The sequence below is a fragment of the Mauremys reevesii genome, linkage group 9, assembly GCF_016161935.1.
Source record: "Mauremys reevesii isolate NIE-2019 linkage group 9, ASM1616193v1, whole genome shotgun sequence".
Lineage (NCBI taxonomy): Eukaryota > Metazoa > Chordata > Testudines > Geoemydidae > Mauremys > Mauremys reevesii.
In genome coordinates this window covers 14,348,821-14,372,871 of record NC_052631.1, presented here as the reverse complement: position 1 = coordinate 14,372,871, position 24,051 = coordinate 14,348,821, and the positions used below count along the sequence as shown (strand labels likewise).

Here is a 24,051-nt window from a genome sequence, read left to right as displayed (position 1 = left end):
TTAATCTACATGTAACTATGTTCAAGGTAGTTTTCTGTTACATCACCCCTAGTGTACAATGTACATTTTAGTCACTAATAGTGACTAAAGCTTGTATTCTTGAGTATAGATTTAGGATTCTAAGGTCTACTCAAGAGACTCTCCTGCTCCTGTTGAAGACAGTGGGACTCTCTGACTTGCATGGGAGCAGGATTGGACCCTTAGGCAGCATTGAGTTGATCACCTAAGAATTTGACCTGTCACTTGTGTTGGATCATGTACATGCTCTTGAGTGCACTCAAATAAAACTTGGATATCCTGTTCAGAGCATTTAGAGTGTCACTACCATGTACCGTAATCTTGTCAGAACTACAGCTAAGCAGCATCGTTCCTGATCAGTAGTCAAATGGGAAACTTTGATATTACAAGAAGTAACTGATAGTTCACTTGGTGTCTTGCTATCATATAAGCCACTACTAAATCAGTGTTCTGGCATATCATCAAGGCAAACCGTACTGCTGGAGATGCTGGCAACTGCGTGAAGCACAGAGCCAAGACCATCTTCCAAGAGCTAGGAGTTAACTCTGATGTCCTGCCAGACTCAAATTGAGCAGTCCATTCATTTGTTCTAAACTCCTGGGGTGTCCCCCGGCCCCTTCCCCCCAGCCAAGTATGTTAGCCTTCATTTCTATGTTTTAATAGCCCAGAATCCAAAGACAGAACTGGCAGCATGACAGTGGGCCGTGATATGTTGGGAGTCATCTCGTTTGGTGGCTTTATGGGCTGCTAGGTAAATTTTGACTTTGATGGGGTGAGATGATTGTGAAGCATTATGAACTGCTAACTGTATAGCTGTGAAAACAGCAATGGTGGCTTGGATGTTTCCTTAAAATACATTTGATATACGTTAAATATTTCTAAGGCAGGTAGCATTTATGGCTTGCCAACCATGTCTCATTTTAAAAATGACTCCACCAGTACAGGTTAAATGAACATGTAAAAGCTTTGCTTTAAGTTTAGTTCTGCTGTAACTTGTATGGTATATAACTCTTGTCTTTGTCCCTTCTTTAACAGCTGTAAGTTTCAAAAAGTGTATGAGTCTCTTATTTCCTGACTCTTGCTCTTCAGGTTAAGCTGGTGACCTTGGTTCATCATATGGGTGGAATTATTCGAAGGGACTTCAGTTCAAAAGTTACACATCTGGTGGCTAATTCTACGCAAGGAGACAAATTCAGAGTACGTGAGTTTGCACTTCAAAAAGGCTCTCAATGTAGATTGACCCCTTCAAATCAGACCTTCTATTTTAACTTGGAGTAGATGCACTTTTGTAATGAAGAAAATGGGCTAAGTACAAAGGATTAAAGATTTCAGAATATCTTTACCTCTGATGTCAAGCTTTTAAAAACAACGGGTGGTAATTGTTTAGCTGTTAGAATCAAGAAACAGCCTGTTTTTAAAAAAAAACCTTTTGTCTAAAGGCTTTTGTTACAGACAAATACAACCTCTGAAAATAAGCATTTTGTCTTTTGTGAAGTACTTAACATTAAGTTAACTGAGACCACTGCAGTTGAGGTTTCAGAGCACTTACCAGTTTGTTATGCTTCTATGGGTATGCCTACGCTACAATAAAAGACCAGTGGCACAGCTGCAGCTGGCCGTGGTCAGCTGACTTGGGCTGCAGGGCTAAAAATTGCTGCGTAGAGCTTCGGGTTGAGATCCATCCCCTTTGTGGGATTGTGTCACAAAGTCTACACTGTTTTGAGCCCCACGAGCCTGAGTCAATTGACCCCCGGGCTCTATGACGAGGTGCCACAGGTTTTTTATTTTATTGATGTGTAGATGTACTCTATACTTTGAGAAGTATCAGGAACTCATGTTGGTATAATACAGAACATTAAGGGTGCCTTTTATTTTTCAAATGTCTTTAAGTGCTGACTGTATTCTGTGTTGTGTGCTGTGTAACTTGACCAGTATTGGCTGCAACTGCTGCTGGAAACTTATGTAATACACTAACGCATTTCCACAAAGTGGAAATCAAAATTGTATAGCTAATACATAACATTTCATCTTTTTAGGTCAATAGAAGGACCTTGTCAATAGAAGGCAATAAGCCTTCGTAGTCTCATTCTTCTATACTAAAACAGCCATCCTCCTGTTTTGGTCAGTATGTTAATAATTACAAGGGAATGCTTTGCTGTCTGGACGCAAGTTTACTGTATATATAGCTAATACACTAAGCTATAAACTCTGAATCTTTATTGGGATTTCTATATTTGATTTGGCACAGTTGCATTTTGGTAGTCCTTGCAATAAAAGCAATGACAATTGTGTTTGGGGGAGGAAGGGAGGGACCCTAAATTATGTCCTGCTGGATGTTCTGAGGGTGGGAAGAAGTGTCGGAATAAAATGGGTAAAAAACGATCCGATTTGGTCTTTAATGAACCTCCATGATATCTTTGGCTTCAACCCCTACCATAGCAGCAGTGCTCTGCCTTCAGTCTGGATTCAGTCTCTCCTGGTGGTCAGCCTCACTGGAGGTTTTGAAAGAACAGTTTAGACAAACATCTATCAGGGATGGTCTGCCTCAGGTGTGTGTGGATGGACTAGATGACCGCTCAAGGTCCCTCCAGCCCTACATTTCTGGGATTCTGTTTCTCAGAGGAGTAACTTTATCCTTTTTACAATACCTATTTTCCAAATCAGAAATGTTGCCAGGAATCTTTCTCTAGGTTTGGAAAAAACTTAAATGGAGAGGTCACTTGTCATGGCTAATGACTTTCTTTTTCTTCTAGCTTGCTGTGAGTCTGGGAACTCCTATTGTGAAAGCCGAATGGATTTACAAGGCTTGGGAGAGAAGGAATGAAATGTAAGTGTTCCCTTCCCCTCACCACTCTCCCCAAAACCACCCCCAGCCACACACACTCAATTTAGACTTTTTCCATGATACTAAAGCAAGCTTCTATATAGTAAAGAGTAACTGTAAATATACAACTTGTTTTAATGAATATTTATTTTTAAGTGACTTCTGTGCGGCTGATGAGGAATTCAGAAATGAGTTCAAGGTTCCCCCATTCCAGGACTGCATGTTAAGTTTCCTTGGATTTTCCGATGAAGAGAGAATTAACATGGAAGAAATGACAAAAATGCAAGGTTATTGTTAATGACCACATTTGCAATGGAATTTATAGGCAATGCGTTTTTATCTTAAATCTGTCTAAAACTAAAATGCTGATTCTTTGCAAGCAGGGAGGTTTGAACAGGTCTTCCATTAAAAAGCTACGTTTAACTTTAGATCTCATGGGGCATAAATCATGTAGCAAAACCAAACTTTTCATACCAAAGCGAGGTTGGTTTGTTTTTGTTTGTTTATTTTTTTTCCCCCCTGCCATGCTGTATTTTCAAAACTGTGGCTTTTACTACAATTTTTTCCCTCTCTTTCCCTCCTCCACATCTAATGGTCAAGATTTAACTTTTTGGGAAGTTGGTTAGAAAAATATGCTATGTGTATGCTTAGCTTCTTCTGACTCAAAGTTGCATTATGCAAATATCTGTTCAAGTGTTACTTGAAGCATGTAGTACACTCAAATTTTATTATAATATATTTGCAAGAAAATAAATCACTTGTATAGAACTTATGGCCAAATATTTGTTTCCCTTCCATAGTGTAATACAATGTAATGAGAATACTTGGCTGACTCAGTTGGTTTAAGGTCTGTTCTTACAGTGCTATGTGTATATATAGCATCTTGCGCCTAAAGTTTTTCATATTCTATAGAATGTATTATGGAAACATTATACAACTGAGCCTTTATCAAGACAGAGACAAGGAGTCTCTCTCTTTCAGTGTCCTTGTAGCCCATATGGTACAGCTAGCTTTACAATGTACACAGCTTCCAATTTGTGATGGCTGTGTCTAGGCAAGCTATTTCTGGCATGCTCTTTAGGAGCAATGTCTTTATGGGAGTCTCGTTCTCAAACCTCAGGGATGTTCTCCAAACTATTTTTAAAAAATAATCCCTGGTGGCCCTGAGCTCCAGGAGAGTAAGAGATCTCTAGCCTATCTTTTTAAACTTTCACCCTAACAGAAATTGTGAACTCTGGGAAGGGCTATATTCACACTACATAAATAGTGCACCTTGGCTTATTGAAGCTGTCCCCTGAAGTTGTACTGCAAGAGAATGTCTGCTGGTACTATCTTTGTGCTGGGGGTGCCCAGGATGAAGCTGTCTCAATTTGCTGACCAACTCCCCCTTCATCTTGCATCTTCTCCCCTTCTTTATTACTCTACGCCAACTTTGGTACTACTATGAAATCATCTCTTACCAAAACCTGAGATGCCGAATTCTTCAGTTAATTTGATTTATTTTCTTACTCTAGGTGGGCAGTACTTGCCAGTTAGTGATGACAGGTGCACACATCTGGTTGTTGAAGAAAATACAGTAAAAGATCTCCCATTTGAGCCTCCAAAAAAACTTTATGTTGTAAAGCAAGAGGTTAGTGTACACAGAAATTATTAGTACTAAAGTATTTTTTAAATCATTCAATATGTAAGCACCGGTATATAATGTATACTCTGAATTAACAGTTATATTTTGAGGATTTTTTTCAGACATGTCAGTGATATTGAATACCACAGGTCAAAAACTTGTATCAAGTTTTTGAAACAAGTTATAGAAGACTCTTTCTTTTCCTCATATAGTGGTTCTGGGGAAGCATTCAGATGGATGCCAGAGCTGGAGAATCCATGTACTTATTTGAAAAGGTATGTTGACCTTTAGTAGTAGTAGTGTAATATGTTGACTCTGAAAGCCCACATCCTGCAAATACTTAACTTGATTACTGTGAATCGTCCACTGAAACTGATAAAGTTAAGCATGTAATTTAAGTATTTGCAGGATTAGGGCTTAATTTGGATGCTGATAACTCATGATGATAGTATATTTCTAAAATTCCTAAATTGTCTTGAAGTATTCAGACTAAAACTTAAACATGTGATTTACTTGGACTTTGCTTGCTTAGTGGTCACTTCGTGGTGGTCTTGCAGTTATGCAGTACAGAATTTTTAAAACTGGAAAAACATACATATTAGCCTTTTTCAATAAAAATCCTGTTTAATAACCTAAGGGACTATAGTATCTTAAACGATTAACGTTTGCTGTGTAGAACTTTCAATTATTTTGTTTGACCATACAGTGAAATGGGGGCAACTGTCTTGTGAAGTCTGTATATAATCTTTATCTTTTCTGTAGTCTCTACAGAATCGAGTTGGAGGCAGTAACTGAATTTTCATATCTAATTACAGCCAGAGAGTCCTGAACTCAAAAAGTCAGTGTCACAACTTTCTCTGAATACCCCAAATAGCAATCGCAAGAGACGTCGCTTGAGAGAGACCCTTGCACAGCTCACCAGAGAAACTGACATGTCACCATTCCCTCCTCGGAAACGCCCATCAGCTGAGCATTCCCTTTCTATGGGGTCTTTACTGGATATTTCTAACACACCAGAGTCCAGCATTACCAATGGAGGTATAGTTGAAAGAAAGGTTTAACCAAGCTGACCAGTGCTTAAAGCAATGTTTTTTTCTTTGAAAATTACAGAAGTAGCAAATTTTTTTTTTCTATGCTACAGTTCTGACAAGTTAACTACAGGCTTTCTCACTTTCAAATTATACAGGGAGCAGAATAGGAGTGAGGTGCTCAGACCCAGGTAGAGGCCAGGCCAGCTGCCGTCATGTCAGTAGTAGTAGTCAAACATGGAGGAAAATGAGGAAAAAATACACATTTACCAAATATAAACCTCCAGATAATGTTACTCCAAAGCAGTGTGTGAATCCTGTTGAAAGTCTCCAGCAAACAAACAAGGTAGCTAGCATTAAGTCATCTGGAAACCTAGGCAATAGCAAACTTGGAAAAGGGACAGTATCAAATCTCCAGAAAAAGATTCTTTTTCCAAAGGAAAGCAAAGAGATCATTGTAAGGCCGACTTATCTTGAAGCCTTGAAAGATACTTTTGCCTCATGTCAACGTCTTGTAGGGACAAATAACATATCAAACATGCCACAAGATTGTGAAGAACCAACTTGCTTAACTTATGTTGACCAATTAACTAACACAGAAACTAATATCTCTACATATGGTTCTTGTGGCAAAGAGCAAATTGCAAAATCCACAATTAGTCAACTCCTAGAACTTGGACTCCAAAATAAATCCCAATTCCAGCGTACAAGAGCGAGATCTGGAAATGCTACAGATGTAACTATGAATGACCTGACCTGTATGAACACCTGTGATTATGTCCAGCAAGTAACTTATGGGCATAGTCATCAGGGAAAGGACAGCAAGGACCAGTGTAGCTTTATAAATGAAACATCTTTGATAGAGGAGACTAATATTTTAGTAGGAGACTCTGAACCACCTTCTGATTCAAAATCAAAAGCCAGTTACAGTGATACCAGTGCTGCTCTGATAACAGGTAAGAGTACTTGCTGTAGGCACAACAATGTTGAAGTTGATCAGTACAAATTCAGAAAAATCAGGCATAAACTTCCCCTCTAAGCAGTGTTGATTTATTAAATGTACATCATCTACTTGGGATGTGACTATGTCAGCCTTCAGAATGTACAGAATATCCCAAATCACTCTGAGTCTGCATTCAGAACACCACCAGCTGCACAACTAGTTCCTCAGGATTCTCTCCTATAGGATAGAGGTTTTCAGGCTTTGCATAATGTGGACTGTATCTTTAGTCTTATACACCACCTACCTTTTAATTGTTTTAATTGCTTATCTCATGACACATGCTTACACGGAAAGGTAACAATGGGGAAAATACTTGCACCTTTTTTTAAAATAGCATTCAGCAGGTAGAAATAGAGAGGTACCGTCATATGAACAGGCAGCTCTCTGAACCACTGGAGTGGTGCACCGTTTTGAGAACTAATCCTATAGGCTATAAAATTGTAAGTTTTTAAAAATTGATCATCGTACTTTTCATAGCTTTATGGATATTATCCATAGTGTAATGTCACTGTCCTAGGGCACTTGACAGTCATAGTAGGAATTTGAGTTTGGGCTAATGCAGGGATCGGCAACCTTTGGTATGCAGCCCACTAGGGTAAACCCCTTGGTGGGCTGGGCTGGCTTGTTTACCTGCCGCATCCTCAGGTTCGGCCAATCGTGGCTCCCACTGGCCGCGGTTTGCCGCTCCAGGCCAATGAGGGCTGTGGGAAGCAGTGCTGGCCGAGGGATGTGCTGGCCATCAGTTTCCGCAGCCCCCATTGGCCTGGAGCGGTGAACCGCGGCCAGTGGGAGCCGCGATCGGCCGAACCTGCGGACGCGGCAGGTAAACAAACCAGCCCAGCCCGCTAGGGGGCTTACCCTAGTGGGCCATGTGCTAAAGGTTGCCGATCCCTGGGCTAAGGCTATGTCTACAGTACAACCCTTACAACGGCACAGCTGTACTGCTGCAGCTGTGCCACTGTAAGGTCTCCTGCTGGCATAATTAAATCAACCCTAACTAGCAGCAGAACCTATATTGGTAGGAGAGCGTCTCCCTCCGACATAGCCCTGTCCACACCGGCACTTTTGTTGGTGAAACTTATGTTGGTCAAGGGTGGGGTTTTTTCCTCCCCCACACTCCTGACTGATAAAAGTTTTACCAACAAATGTGCTAGTGGAGACAAAGTTAAAAGCAGTCTCCTGTTAATGGAACAAATGTTCTTGCATCAAAAAAGATAATATGGCCCTTCTACTCCTTTTTGATATTAAAGGGGGTACCTTTAACAAAAGCAGCTGGTATCTCTTTCTGATAATCTTGAGAATCCGTCCAGAAGATTTTAACACAATTCTAAATAGTCTGTCTCTTTCCTTTTCATCAGAAACGCCAAAATCATGTTCAAAGCCTTCCAAAAATTCAACTCCTCTGCCTGCAAAGCAGTCTGCAAGATGGCAGGTTGCAAAGGAACTATATCAGACGGAAAGTAACTACGTAGATATTCTGACAACAATTATTCAGGTAAGTTAGTAGATTTGTTACTGTATCTAGATGAGTCTCACTGTTTAATTTTCAGTTTGATACAGCCTCCTCTTTAGAGGATCTCAAAACACTTAGTATTTATTAAAAACTCCCCTTTTCTTAACTTAATTAAAAAACCTACTCTAGTGAAGAGCTGGAGAGAGAAGTATAAGACTCCAGAAAAAAGAAAAGGAATTTGTTCAGCATGCTTTAATAATAAAAAAAAAAAGAGAACCTACACAAAGCCAGACTTGATTAAAATACTGAATGCCACTGAGTTCATTTCCTTTGCAGTGGCTGATCATACACTTAAGAATGAGCTCAAATATGATTATTCAATTAGACATGTTACTGTAGCACAAGCCTTTACCGTACTTTTCTAATGTGGTGGTTACAGAATTGAATGGCCTTGGTAATGGATGAATTTAATGCTTGTACCCTCATACCCAGTACTTAACGTGCGGCATAATACAATACACTCCAGTAAAGTGTGCGGATAAGGAGTTCCTCTTGTCAACTTTGTGGTTATAGAAAACATGACCAGGAAATGAAACATTGCTAATCTTTCCTTCACACCACTCTTTCAAGTTTAATGGAGTGGTTAATGTGTGTGTACATTATCTCAAAGATGAAAGCCGAATCCATTAAATGTCTGTTTACTCTTTCAGTTATTTCAAGTTCCATTGGAAAAAGAAGGGCAGCTTGGGGGACCCATCCTTGCACAAGAGGAAATTAAGACCATATTTGGCAGCATTCCAGACATCCTTGATGTGCACACTAAAATAAAGGCTAGTTTTGTCATGCTTATCTCATATTTTTTCCTCCAGGCCATCCAGTTATTTTCCAACTTGAGTTACTATCTATTGTGTACACCTTAACAATAGACATCTGTTGCCCTCAATTGGAGGCGGTATTCTTAACTTGCTTGTGTTGTATAATGCTGTCTGTTTCAGAATGACTGGCTGCCACATTTCATCTTGAGTTGGCTCTATTTCAGGACTGTGAATGATGTGCAAGGCTAAAATATCTTAGGATCCTGAAGGATCAAAGGCCCTGTACATATAAGGAGGCAGGACTTGTAGGATGAATGTAGAAGACTTCAGAACATTCTGCAGTAGATATTGTAGAAACTCTTCATTCAGATCACTCCATTCCACAAGCTGGCTTGTTCCATTTCTATCTCAATAGCTGCTTCCACAGAGAGAGCTCTGCAGCTGTGGATTTTTTTTATTTTACTTATTTTTTGGACTTTGACCTGGGGCCACATTCTCAAAAATAGTCTAACATTAGGCTAACTTTCTGAAGTGTTGAGCACTCAGCAATTCCCATTGGAGTAAAGAGCCAAGACACTTAACTAGAGAGGGGTGTGTGTGTGTGTTTGTTTTTAAAAAGGTTCCTCAAGTTTTTGGTGTCCAACAGTAGATTCCTTAAAGGGACCTGACTGTTCAGGTGGGTGAGCATTCATCACTTTGTGAAAATCAGTCCCCTTTAAAAGGTGCCTTGAGTTGGCCACACACTCAAAACAATCAATTGTTTTGAAAATCTTGGTGTAAACTTCTATCTCTAAAGACTTTAGCCTGAAACTGAGGCATGAACGGAAGTTTGGGGTGAAATATAGTCTGCATCACTCAGTCTCTACTCTTAGTTTGGACACTTGATATGCAGGTTGCTGTCTAAATTAGACTATAAGCTATTTGCTGCAATATGGCATATCAAGGAGCCATAACATTGAATCTCCTGATGAAACGAGATACAAATTTCAATCAAGTGAAGAAAGTTTTGCTTTTATAGTTTTAGAAAAAACTTAGTATGCAATTGCAAGATGCTATTTTTTTTGGTTGCTTTGGACTTTCAGTCCTGATTCATGTTTGAATAGTCTGGAATGGAGGATTTCAGACTGCTTGCTTCCTTCTCAAATTAATTTTTAATAATCTTAGAAATGATATTGTATTTTGGGGCATAGTTACCATTGCATTAACTGGGTGGCCCACAACATACACCTGCAAGTAGATGGTACTCAGCTTAAGGTGGAGGAGGTGAAGGACAATTGCCTCTTCCCTCTGTTTTCTTAGTCATGGTGAAAAGGAAGAGCAGCATAGGAACAAGACACTCAAGTGACTAGCCCATGGCACAGGCTGTAAGTGCAAAGGCCTAGGATCAAACAATCCTAGCTGCCACATGGAGCACTGTAGAAACAGCAGTGCTTGAAGTGTATGCAGGTCCATTTCACTGCTCAGGGTGCACCTGAGTGCAAACACACTCCTAGCTCTGACATCAGTCAATGAGTATAAACCTGTGTAGTGTGTGACCTGCTGGAACTGAAGTTGGCAACATGGGCAAGGTTTCTGTGGTGCTCTGGTGCAGTTGATAGGTTTTTGTTTTAAACTTTTTAAAACATTGAGCTTTTTAATGGAATAACTATGAAAGTAAATAGAATCACTATTATAGCCTTGCTATTTTGAAATTAATTCAGTTTGTATCCTCTGCATATTCCTACTTGCGGGATGCACTGGTGTGGGTTCAATTCAAATGGTGGAACCTTCTCAACAGTGCCTGATAGACTGCTCATGTGTTTGTCCTATGCTTCCCCTCTGTGTTCCTGACCATTCTGAGCATGAGACTATGAAAGGGGATTTGGCATCCTCTTCCACCTCGGTTCCTTCCAACCTGGATCTTTCTCTTGAGAAGAACTTAGTGGTTTATCTAGCTGTAACTTTAGCTTTACTGTTTAGTTGTAGTGTTAGTTGTGGTAATTTAAGTTTAATTAGTTAAGGAACAGTTTTTATTCTTCAGCAGTAAAGTCTAGGTTCTTCTTCAAGTCGATGCAGACATGTATTCCACTAAAGTGCGTGTGCACTGCTGCTAGAGAATTTTGCATAAGAGACTGAGAGATAAGGTTCCTGTTAGTAGGGCCAAATTGCATGCAGGAAACCCTTTGGCTTTGGATCAGAGAATCCTAAATTAGCCTAAGATTCTAGTTCAGGGTAAAATCCCCACCTAAGATCTATGAAGATCATTGCAGAACCAGCAGTCAGGGCCGAGTCAGCCGTTGGGTCAGCAAGAGGCAAGAATCCTTCTCTTTCCCCTAAGGGGATACAAAAAAACCCACTGCTAGTTTTTTATCCTTAGCTCTCCCACCAGAGAGGGTTGTTTTGTGGCAGAAATGAAACACCTTTGGACTCTCCCATTGAAGTTGTTTCTCACTTCTCTATTTTACATATGTCAGGTCCAGTAGTTTCTCCATTTGTCATATCCACTGTCTGAGGAAGAATTGCAATGTGTTAGACATACTGTGATAGAATGTACCCCTGTATTCACACCCTACACACAGTAGTAGTGATCTTTGTACAAGGTATGCGTTAGGAGTTTTCAAATGATACCTCACAACTTGCTTATCAGTAATATCCTGGTAAAATGTGTGTGGCAGCATTATAAGTAAAGTTATAAACGTCCACCTGTATAATAAAAGTAGATGTTCAGATGCGTGTGGCACCAAACAGGTCATACACTCCTTTGTCCAATACAGGTCTGTATGCGTCTCTTAATATGTATTTAAGCAATAGTGTCACCAAGCAGAAATGGGGAAGGGAAGTGTGACCGAGATCTCAATGCGGGCCAGCTGAGGTCACTCAATTAGGGTGCACTGCAGAGAATGGGGCAGGTAATCCCCCAAAGCTGGTGGATATTTTCAATACTTAGATTTACCAAGCCAGCATAAAACAGCTTCTTTAATATCTCACTGGTTGCCCAGAAGCCAACAACATAGTTCCCTTGAAGTAACCCAGCCTCAGGCCTCCATCCTTGTATCCAAGTTAAATATGATGCAGATGTCTGAAAATCTTATTTAATCATATAAAAAAGTTCTATCGATCCCAAAGGATTGGACATTTTACCTCCCAGGTTATTGAATATTCCAGATCTTATGCAAATACTTACTTGTAGCCAATTTTTATTAACTAAACTAAAATTTATTAAAAAAGAAAAAAGCAAGAGTATGGCTAAAAGATCAATATGCATACAGACACAAGTTCAATTTTTTTTGAGGTTCAGATACATAGCTGACATGGTGAGCTTTGTAGTTGCAAATAGTCCTTAGGTTATAGTCCAATGTTTGTATTTCAGGGTGATCCTGTTAGAACTGGGGTCTCTGACCTTGTGGCTTAGACTTCCCCTGCATGAAACCTAAAGCAGATCTGAGATGACAGACTCAAGACCAAACAGTTTCATACAGTTTTCTAACAGCCACTTGACCATATAGTCCTGGGTAAACAATAGGCTTTGATGTAACCTTCTGCTTTCTAAACACCACCAGTAACTAATTACACAAATTAACATAGAGCAATTTATTCATTAGGCAGTCTATCACAAACTTCAGAGACACATAGACAATGACATTACTTCATCCAAGATTCATCTAAACATAATATTGTTTTTTGATCTCTGTATTAATAGTTTATAGTGACAGACAGGAGCTGGCTGTTTACGTGGCTAACTTTTCTGAGTACACACGATTAGTATCACTTCTAACAAATAAGTTTTCATTTCAAAGTTCTAGCCCATCTACCAGAATTACTCTAATTACCATTTGGACACCTTTCTAACATGACTTTAAAGGTGGGCTCTGGGTCATTCAGCCTGCAATGTGCTTAACCCTTTCTGGCCATTAGTTATATTTTATATATGTTTTGCTGTAATTATATAGCAGCGGTAGCAACAATGGCTTGCATAATTATATTTTAATTAGACAACGTCACGGGGAGGGAAACAAAGGAAGCTCAGACAGGTGAGAGAACCCAGCAGGGAACATCCTTCCACACAGGTTGTGTCTCCTGGTTCTCAGCTGGAAATGCTTTTCAAAGGGGGACCGAAACTATAAAAAGGAGGGCAAACGCCCCAAGAGACTTCTCTCTCTCCTGCCCCTTTCACTCTTTGCACGTGAGAAGACACAAGGAGCCGCTGTTGGACTCTGGGGGAGGGGCCCTGACCTTGAGATTGGTCAGTAATCCTGCTGGAAGCCTGTGGTGAGAAACTTTGCTTGAATCTAATCTAGATTAAGTTGGGCATTAGAAAGCATTTTATCTTTATTTTTCTTGTAAACTTTTCTCACTATTATGCCTCATTGCTTATAATCACTTAAAATCCATCTCTTTGTAGTTCATAAACTTACCTTATTGGTTTTATCTAATCCAGTGTGTTTTTTAAGCCAAAGTGTCTGGGTAACTCCATTTAAGCTGGCAAGTAGTTGTACGTTATTCCCTTAATGGACTAATATATTTGCACCGTCCATGACAGGGCTGAGCAATACACTTCTGGGGGGAAATCCAGGACTAGGTATATGTTGGGGTCACCCTGTAGTATAACCAACGCAGTGTGTGACTGATAGGCTACAGTTACACAAACACATCTGGGAGCGACCTGCTCGCTGGCAAGCTGTTCGTTAGTGGTCCAGGTTGGGAGCTAGGACAGTAGGGTATTGCAAGGCACTTCAGATTGCAGGGCAAGGGTGACACAGCCCCTCACTGGTCTGGATTGTCTCTCACACTTCACAGGTTCTGTTATCGCTATCAGGGTTGGAGGCAGAAGAGGAAAGTGGACATCTAAGTGATACAGTTTGTCTTACAAAGGGTTTTCATTCTCTCACACACCCTTTCCCTAATTACCATCATTGGGAATTAACATCCCATTTGAGAATGCAAGAACGCTCACGTCTGGCTATTTGCAAACTGGAAGATAACTTTGTATTGACTTACATTTAGATGTTTGGAAAGCTGTTTCACAGTGATGAATATGAAGCATATGTGTGTTTTTGTATGGTATGTAAGCTTAGAATCTGGACACAGTTCTATAGCAAGTGTTGGATTCCATGGCAATTGCCACACAATGTCAGGCCCTGAGTAAAGAAATGTGTAAATACTAACTGCAAACTTCCAAAGCTGTACAATTTAGATACATAGCTCTTTTAAATCAGGCTGCTTATTGTCTTCCTAATACACTTATTTGTTTATATTCCAGGAAGACCTTGAAGACCTTATGATAAACTGGGCTGAAAGCAAAAGTATTGGTGATGTCATTCTTAAATATGTAAGTTATTTTTACAGTGGCTGTAAGCTAGTTCTTACTAATGTAATCTAAAATGCATTGAGGAACACCACTAATCTTTTGGATGAAAACTGCTCTGTACATATTTCTCATTAGTGTATCCAGGATAAATCCTCAGTTGTCAATTTAAATAATGACACAGTAAGGAAGCTCATGCAGTAAATCACATCGAACTACAGACTTTTTTCTTGTATTGTAATGTTGGGCTGAGCTCCAAAAATCTTTGTACGGACATTTATCCAAACTCTAGAAACCAGGTTTGAAATGTTAGAGATTTTCCTGTAACCTCTGGTATTCCACTGCTGTTTGAATAAAGTGGGAGCACCAAGAAAACAGCCTGTCAGTTTTGTAATAGTGTGGTTGTACTTTATTACTACCACTTCATTCCTACTGAAAAGATGCATGGGGGAGGGGAGAGGGTGGTTGAAGAAAGAATAAATTTAAATCAACTCAGAAGGTTAGTTATTTTAGTCAGGCCAGGATTTCCTATCCCTCAGTAATGAATGTGCAAGAAGGTAAGGACAAATGCAATTCTAGGAATCATAATCGGAATACAGCTGTCCAGTGATCTCCCTGGCTATTGACAATAATAGGCTTCATTTGCCCTACTGTGGCCAGATTGCGGGGAGGGATAGCTCAGTGGTTTGAGCACTAGCCTGCTAAACCCAGGGTTGTGAGCTCAATCCTTGAGGGGGCCATTTAGGGATCTGGGGCAAAAAATAAAAATTGGGGGACTGGTCCTGCTTTGAGCAGGGGGTTGGACTAGACCTCCTGAGGTCCCTTCCAACCCTGATATTTTATGATTCTATTTTCAACTGTCACTTTCACACATCTTAGCCCAAGATAAAATTACAGGCAACCCTATGATTTCCTCTGTAGGATGAGGAAGAAAATCAGTGAAGGAAAAGGGGTTCTACTTTCAAGCTTCAAGGAAGGTGGTAGTCTAAACAGTGAGACCCTCAGAAGTCCAGAGTGGAAAATGGCTAAAGCTTTCAAAGCTGGCTGTCCAAAATTAGTTTAATAAATGATCAGGCTTCTGCTTAGAGTTGCTGAGCACCCAAAAAAAATAAATCCATTGATGTAGTGGTATTTTGGGGAACATTGCACCTGAAAACGGGTCCTCCTTTGTTTAGGAGCTTAACGTGGGGCAACTAGCTTAACTTTGGCCCAAGTCCCAACCACATGCTGTGTGCCACAATGCAGATAACAATATCTTTAAGCATAAAAGATGTAGTCTGCAGTCTATTTTGTGGCACATAAAACTGGCTTAATACAAACTTATAAATTGCTTCGGTAGTATGCAGGACACATCTTAAAGCCATAACTAGCCATTACAGTCTTAAATTTGTTTTGTTACTATTGTAATAAAGTGTACATAAAGACTGCTTGCTTGTTTGCCTAAGGTCTACACTTAAAGCATTTTGCAATATTCTTTTCAGTCAAAAGACTTGTTGAAAACATACCCTCCTTTTGTGAACTTCTTTGAAATGAGCAAAGAAACTATTATGAAATGTGAAAAACAGAAGCCACGGTTTCATGCTTTCCTAAAGGTATTTATGCACTGAACTTTATTTTCAGCAACTCTTTTTTTTTTTTTTGAATATATTACTGAGATTCAAGTTCAATACCACTAAAAACTCCAGATTTCAGTTAGGGGAAGGAAAAATACTGTAGAACTGTAAACTTTGGGCATGGGGTAGGATGGGAGGTTTAGGCACTATAATCCTCAGTAATTCTTCAAACCTTTATAGAGAGGTGGCATTTTGCAACCAGTATGTGACATTAGTGTCTCCAGGGTAACAGTCTGTCTGAAACCAAGCTGTTATATTTAAAATATAAGAATCATCAGCACCTCCAGAAAGTGTTAATATCACTGTGGGATTAAGTTCTTGAAAACAATTGAGGGTATCTTGTTTCTTATTAGCTGAGCAACCTATTTTTCTGGACTAAAACAGAGATTTAATTCTCCTTGGTGGAGTTTTGGCTACTTCCAGTGTGGTAGGAGGTTGGGGTTTCTAACTACAAGTTGGCTCTTCATGGCTATTAAAAATAAGATGGAAGACATGGGGTCAACTGGTAGACCATGTTAATGCTTTGATAAGGGAGGTCAGAGAGCCGCATTCATTCAAAATATTTTTGAGCCTGTTCAGTAGTTACAACAGTCAGGATTTTGTCAGCTACTGCCCTTTTATAACTTGTCTTTCTTGGGAAGTGGTTATTCAGAAGGTGGTCAAATTCTGGTATCTGAAAGTCTTGATTTCCTTGATTCCTAGACAGTCGTGTTTCAGGCCTGTATGTGGAATACTAAGAACTGGTTTCTGTTGCTGATTGAGTGATGGATAAGAATTGAATTGGATAGCAAAATTGACAGACTTAACACATACTATAAACCTGATGGGGGGTGGATAGGATTGCACTTGGATACTACTGTGCCCACCTTTCAGACTGCCTGAGGGAGGGGTGGTATTACTAGGGGATCTTTAATATAGAAGCAAAGGGGTTGGGAGTGGGGGCGAAGGGTTCCTTTTAGACTCTTTAGTGGAGTGATAACTTGCTTACACACAAATCTAGGTAATCGTTGTTTTAAAAATAGTCTTTAGACCTAGTTTTAACAAAAGCTGTGTAAATGGTGTTGAATGAGCACCCAGGAGTGTTGCAGTAGTCCGGAACTTTCACACATGCTCTCAACTTGTATTTATAGTTTCTCTTTAATATTGGTTGTGGGTGTTTTTTTTTGTTTGGTTTTTTTGCATAAACTATGCAAGTGGTAAGAGAATTGAAAATACTTTTTAACATACTAACTTAAATTATAGTTTCATATCTCAGGAATGTAACTGAGAATCTGCTACTCTTAAGAACTTTTTTTTCTTTCTTAAATTCCATGTTAGAGTTCTCAAGCAGAAAAGCCTGCATGTTGCTCTAGTGTAAAATGCAATTATTTCCTCCTTTATAGATAAACCAAGCTAAACCAGAGTGTGGCCGTCAAAGCTTGGCTGAACTACTCATTCGACCAGTTCAACGGTTACCTAGTGTTGCTTTACTTCTAAATGGTAATTTTTTTTGGCACAGTGTTTGGGTCAGCCACCTGGCTTATTGGGCAGTAAATGAAAAGTGGTGGTTGCTGTTTGAAATAAAGGTCCTAATTCATCTAATGTTCCAATCATAGTTGGTAAAGCCAAGAGCCAGATTGTGTGGTGTGTATTTCAGTAGATTCAGTTGGTCATATGCTTGACTTCAGCATACAGGTATAGGCAAGCCTGTACTCTGTGGAAATGGGATATATGTTCTAAATCTGAATATATTTCAGCTCCCAAAGCCACAACCTGTATGCTAAAATTATTGGAAACACTTCAGTGTCATAGCATGAACTACTTTCTGTAGTCATTTCAGGGCTACCTGTCATAACAGTCATTATGTACTCCTGAGTGATGTACTTTGGGATGCCCTTAAAGGCACTCTAGTTTAAACATCCCTCTCATCTTAAATCTACTAGCTAGCAGTGCTATAAGTAGAACCTAAGACCTCTCAAACAGACATTGTTTTGTTTTACTTTGTGCCTGTGACAGAAACTTATGTGTAACAAGTTTTGTAATTTCTTCTATATATGACTGTCTTTATGAATCTTTCAACCCATAAAACCAACACCCTGCCTCCAAAAAAGGGAGAAGATAAGTTAAAAGAAACTCAAGAGAGTGATTTGTAAAAGCATAAAAACTGGCAGTGGACTTCAAGACAGGACAGTACTTTTGAAAGTTTTCAACTTTTCTTAATTGACTAGATTTCAATCTTGTGTTCCTTCACAAACACGGTATGTTAAGGGAAGAACCCAATATTTGTTGCTGAGACTGGAGTGCAGGTGACTACTTTGTCCAAACATATAAACATGGGTGTACAAAAATACATACAAATGGCTTGTTAAATGGCTAGATATTGTGGTAACTGTATATGCAAATTGAACATGTGCCCAGTGCTGTTTCACATCCACATGTGACTCATACTTATTGAATGAGTGTAGCTGAGCATGAAGGTGATTGAAAACACCCATCAATGTGCGTGATTGATTTCAGCAGAAAATTCACTAACAAGTTGCTTTATTGTGTTGGGCATGAGGCTGCATTAACTTAACAATGAAAAGTAAGAGGTCTTCCTATCATGGGAATTATAAAGCAAAAGTTAAATGATTTATTGCAGCACTTGTTTAACATTTTTTCTTCTGCAGACCTTAAGAAACATACAGCAGAAGACAACCCAGACAAAGGCATGCTAGAGAGAGCCATTGAATCATTAAAGGAAGTGATGACGTAAGTGATGCTTTTAATATGAAATATTCTCTTGGGTCTTACTGATGTATCTTGCAAATATCAGCAATGATGTGGCACCCCCAACCTCCTCAACATTCCTCCTACCTCTGTGTAAGAGCTTTTAAGGGAATCCTCCAAAAATAGCCTCATAGCTATCTTTTGCTATGCTTGTCTGAGGAATTCCTCTGTCTTGGCCCAGGTTGGATCTAGCGGTTTTAGAGCTCCCTTATGCCACTCTTAGCCAATGTAAAGGAGATCTTCACTCACTCACTCACCCTTGACTGAGCCATTATCTTGACTCAAATGAACACTATTGGAAGGACATAAACTACTGGTAGAGGGTCCCTTTCGGGGTGTGTGTGTGTTATGTAACTGTGTAGTAATGTAAGTATTCTCAATCTTGAAGTTTTAAGTTATAAGAATCTTGCAGGTATAGGATGTACCCTAGTGAGGAAAGATATTCAACATTAGACTAATGCTATATTTGTCCAATACAAAAAATTATTCATGAACTCTAACTAGCAACAGTTCACTTACATGTGCCCAAATCTCCAAGTGAGCATTGCATTTAATTCTAAGGACAGAACAAAAATGGCAAGTACTTGACACGTTTGAAAATCAGCTTCTGCTTGTCTGTTCATAGTTGCTGAGCAGTTCACTGGTTTCTGCTAACATGTGTAAATTCATTGTTCCAGAACTAGATGTACATATATTTAATGCATCACACACGGAAAAGCAGTTCACTTAAATGACTATGTGTGGTGATTGGTGTGTGTGTGGTGTGTTTTTAAATTTGAACTGTCAGTTACTGTATACATTGGTATGGCTGTGGGAACAAATATCTCTATATGTCCAGCTTCACTTTTGTGCCTTTTAAATTTAGTGGTGATCTGTTCTTATTGTTGGTTTATCAGTATTAAACATGCTTTCCTCAGACACATTAATGAAGACAAAAGAAAAACTGAAGCACAAAGACTGATCTTTGATGTTGTGTATGAAGTTGATGGATGTCCAGTAAGTTACTTCCCTCAAGCTCTCGACCTGTAGAATGACTAACCAACTAACTTAGCCCTTGTCAAAATTCTGCATAACCCGATTACCTCTGTATAACTGTTGTGGTTGAATGTACATTCAACATCATCAAAGGTTAAAAGGTCACTCACTATAAAACTCAATTTCCAGTATTGAGTTGAGTGAATGGTAGTCCGGCTCTTTAATGTCTAATGAGCTGCTCATTTCTACCATTTAGGCCAATCTCTTGTCGTCTCACCGAAGCTTAGTTCAGCGATTGGAAACGGTTGCACTTGGCGATGACCTCTGTGACAGAGGAGAACAGGTCACGCTCTTTCTGTTTAATGACTGTCTAGAGGTAAGGCTGTCGAAAATCCTCACTGAACTGAGGCATTGCAGAATGCTTTGTAACTCAAACTTTAGTATAAATAAGCAAGTTATCCTAAATACTGAAACCCTGTGAAGAAATACTAAAACCGAAAGGGCAAACTGAACATTTAAACTGTTTACAGTAGTGCCAAGAAACAGGCAATATTGATGAGACTGTACTGACAAGTTGGTAATGTCTTATATCCTTAATGAACTGACTACATATTGGCAGCGAAAGGCATTATGTTGCAGCAGCATATGGAATAATACTGTCCACTACAATAGAAGGATGGTGCTTCCAGTATCTGTTGCTCTTCCACAGGACACAGTTCTCTGGAACAAAAATTAAACTAGTGACATAAATGGAATGAGTTTAACTTAGTTATTTTTTTCTGGCTTATGTCTTCCGATAAATCACTCAATTTTTCACAAGTAAATGCAGTACATAAAGATAATGTTCGCCTGAATGGGTGAATGTTGCTTGCATCTCTCAAAGCTTTTAAAATACAGCAAGTTTGAGCATTTTACTTGTCAACATCCATTTTCCTCTAAGAAATAGATGACGATAAACCTTAGCATGCTTGGGATTGGATTGATAACCTGGATTTCAGTAGTTACGTGTGTGTGTATGTGTATTATAATGAGAGAGAGAGTGTGTTATTTTCAGCTTGTAGTGAATCAGGCCTTTGGTGCTTGTTTCAGCCACTGGCACTACTGGAAGTGCTGGAGATACTGGCTTAGCAGCACATTGGTTTTTCTGGGGCTTATTGGTATCTAATATCAGTAAATAATGGGTCTCTATCAGGTAGATATCTGTTTATGTACACATTTTTGTTTAGTCTAAAGTGTCCACACAAGCAGTATAAATAGTAATTGCTGTTGGGGGGGAAGGGGGGGGAATGAAGATGTGGTGGTTGGGGAGCCTAATTGTGCTCTGGAGGCTTAAGTGAAGAGACTGAGGTTGTAAAGAACACTCTACTACTGTGACTGACTCGTTCAGAGACTTTCATTAAGGAATTTTAAAACTCGCTGCCCAAAGAAAGACCGCAAGGGAGTTTAACACCTTGGACTAGTGTCACGCCACTACAGACAAGATAGCTTATTATATCATTTAATGACAAAAGAAAGCTGAGCTACTTTGGCCCAGAGAAGCACCACTCTGCCAAAAGAAGGGCAAGTTAAATTGGCTTTGACAAAACTTTGTTGTTTTTTTTCCTTTTCTTTCCTTTAGAAAATGACTGAGCATTAACCAACGGACGCAGGGCCTAGTGTAAATTCCTAAAACTACAACAGTCTTGGTGGGGTAGTGGGCTCTTGTAAGCAGGATCCACTTCAATTCATTCTAGTCTATGCTACCATATGAGACTATATGTAAATATGCCCACTTGCAGCATTGTAACTGTACTGGGGCAGGAACACCATTCTCATTAAAGCAAAGACTGGCTTGCTGTTTAACAGTTGCTATTTTCCAAGGGCTCTAAAATAAATGTGTACATGAATTGTCTTTAAACTGCCATGTATCATTGGTGTCTGGGTTAGGGTTAGTGGTCCACGTTGGAGGTTGTTTGAGCAAGGGATTCCCAAGATACTGCTCTCATAAAAAAGGACATAAGAATCATAAAAATTGTGATGTGTTTTCTGCACACTTGGTGCTTAAATGATGGCTCTCATCTTCCCCCCCAACCTGATATCACCTACTCAGAAGTGATCTCTGCTACTATCTGGCAACCGCTGCCCCTTTTGGGGAAGCACTGTTCTTTGAGTAGTGGAGCACCTGTGAGTGCTCCATTTCAGATACACATACACCTCTTGGGGTACGTCTTCACTACCTGCCGTATCGGTGGGTAGCAATCGATTTCTCGGGGATCGATATATCGCGTCTCATCTAGACGCGATATATCGATCCCCGAACGCGCTCATGTCAACTCCGTAACTCCACCAACGCGAACGGCGGTAGCAAAGTCGACATGGGGAGCCACGGATGTCGATCCCGCGCTGTGAGGACGGTAAGTAATTCGATATCAGATACTTCGACTTCAGCTACGTTATTCACGTAGCTGAAGTTGCGTATCTTATATCGATTTTCCCCCATAATGTAGACCTGCCCTTGAGCCCTTGATTGAAGATTTCTAGGTAGCAGTATCCATTCAGCCCACATACGTGCCCTTTGAAATCTTGTGGCAAACATCAAGGCTATATAGGAGTGCATGGCAAACCATCCTCAGTTCCTTCACTTCTGCCTCGGCCTGAGATGGAACACTACACTGTCTGCCTAGCGCATACAAGGCCTTTCTTTGTCCCCTTTTTTCTGTCATAGTTAATTTAGGGTGGTTGTTAATGTTCGTTTAGGTGTGAGAATTGCTTTCCTTCTTTCTTCCCTTGGAGACTTGTCCTTTTCTGGTGGGGTATGCCTGGTTTGCCAAGTTTTCAAATGTAATCTCCTTCAGGGAGGCTATACCAGTGACAATGGATGATCCAAGTGTGTCTATTGCCTGGGGGAGTCCCACATCTCCCAGAAGCGCTCCGTTTTTGTTTTTGTGTAGCCCTTAAGTCCAGTAAGCCCAACTTTAGCTGTGCTATGCCTGTTCTGTACTCAACCTCTTCCCTGATTCTGAATAAACAACCCTAGAGTTTCCAGATGTTGGCACCCATTGACTGTTGTGAGAATTCCCCATGGAACATCACCTTGTGCATTGTCATGTATGCCAACAGACTGCCACAGAAAATAGATTTTTCTGCTCCTTTTGCACAGCCACCTAACTCAACTCAGAGAAATGAGGGGTCTGTTGTCCCTTTGTGCCTCATCCTCACTGTGTTGTGAGCTGTGGCAACCTGCTGCAAGTAATCCCTGTACCAGTCAATACAGTTGTCTTTAACCTTTTCATGTGTCTTATATTTGGGAAAGGAACTTGCTGCCTTGTTTCACTAGCTCTTGATGGAGGAAAACTGTTCACTTTCAGCACTAATAAAGGCAAACGTCAACATAGGTCTCCCAAAAAATGCTTGAGGAACTGTGATATTTATCAGACTGGTACACAGAATACTTCCTAAGGTTTGGGGTCATGGTTTTGCCAGCTATTGATTTTATGAAATAGTAGACAGAAAATCACTTCTGCAGTCTGTGCTAGATGGCTTTATTAGAGGTCTTGGTGATATAATGCACTTAAACCCACATATATATATATAAAATTCTGTCATGAGAGATTGTTATGAACTAAATAAAACTGCAGAAGCAGAATGGACCCCAAAGGAATCTCAGCTTCTTTGAGTGCCAGGATGGGATACAATGTGTTTGGGAGGGCAGCAAGAAAGGATTACTTTGGAGGTTCATGAATTGTAGATGGACCATGAAAATACACATTTTTACAATATTGTCTCAAAATGGAATTTCACAAAATACACAGATAAACGTGCGTTGTGATTTTTTTGATGGGTGGTCCATTTTCTACCCCCAAGGAGTTTCTAGAATTGCCTGTTCTAAGGCATGCCTAGAAATCAACTTTCCAAAGTTCCCTTCCTCCTCCTTACTTCAATGTAAGATCACGTGAATTGGGGTAATAGTAATAAATAAGGAATTTTTCATCTGTGTAAAATCTTGCAGGATTTCATCAGAAAATCTAGTTCAGTTTTGGCTCTAGTGAGGACTATTTTTACCTTTTTAAAAAGGTAAATTGCTAATACATACACTGTCATTGGAGGAGAGGAGGAATCTAAAGTGGACTAGTACTGCACCAAACTTCATAGAAATCCTGCAAGCAAGCTGGGAGACCATGATTTTGTAGGCTTCATTGTACACACACTGTAGCAAGTGTCTTAGCTTAAATAATTAATTAAGCTGAAGTACCACACTCATTTCTTGACCAGTGGATTCCTTTCCTGTGCAACAGCCCCAGGCTCCATGGCTTTTTTTTGGTTTTTCAGTCACCAGACCAGTAGGAATCTGGAATTCCGGGGTGGTCTGCAGTATTGTGCCTTTCTGATGAAAGAACATTTCATGGCATTTCTAAAGTATCTCCTGCTGCTGAGCAAGGAGCAGGCTACAATAAATATAGTATAAAAACCTATATAGCTTTTGGTGGATTGCAGAATACTCTCCAGTCCTCAAAGAGTAAAAAATTGCTGTGTGAACTTTTCCCTTGGAATCTGAGTGACTCAAGGGAGAGAGATCTGGAAGTAAACCAAGGGAATAAGGGATCCAGTGACAGAATCTTCAGGGGGGCAAAAACAGTTAATCGCTGAAGAAAGCACATGGAAGAGGAAGTAATTATCAAAATGCAGC

The 24,051-nt window shown here is 39.8% G+C and overlaps 1 protein-coding gene across 8 annotated transcripts in view; it reads left to right on the top strand.

Annotated features, from left to right (window-relative positions):
* ECT2 (epithelial cell transforming 2) overlaps positions 1–24,051 on the top strand; it is a 45,277-nt gene that overhangs the window by 9,448 nt on the left and 11,778 nt on the right. For 4 of the 8 annotated variants that reach the window (XM_039489169.1, XM_039489168.1, XM_039489167.1 and 1 more), the window contains 15 exons: positions 1,108–1,215; positions 2,772–2,845; positions 2,999–3,129; positions 4,357–4,472; positions 4,679–4,741; positions 5,282–5,504; positions 5,653–6,450; positions 7,856–7,992; positions 8,661–8,780; positions 14,005–14,073; positions 15,531–15,641; positions 17,045–17,141; positions 18,311–18,392; positions 19,328–19,406; positions 19,642–19,761. In XM_039489169.1, the coding sequence (XP_039345103.1) occupies positions 1,108–1,215; positions 2,772–2,845; positions 2,999–3,129; positions 4,357–4,472; positions 4,679–4,741; positions 5,282–5,504; positions 5,653–6,450; positions 7,856–7,992; positions 8,661–8,780; positions 14,005–14,073; positions 15,531–15,641; positions 17,045–17,141; positions 18,311–18,392; positions 19,328–19,406; positions 19,642–19,761 (2,328 nt within the window). The remainder of the gene's footprint in view (positions 1–1,107; positions 1,216–2,771; positions 2,846–2,998; positions 3,130–4,356; positions 4,473–4,678; positions 4,742–5,281; positions 5,505–5,652; positions 6,451–7,855; positions 7,993–8,660; positions 8,781–14,004; positions 14,074–15,530; positions 15,642–17,044; positions 17,142–18,310; positions 18,393–19,327; positions 19,407–19,641; positions 19,762–24,051) is intronic. The other 4 variants (XM_039489174.1, XM_039489173.1, XM_039489171.1 and 1 more) reach the window with 1 other exon arrangement.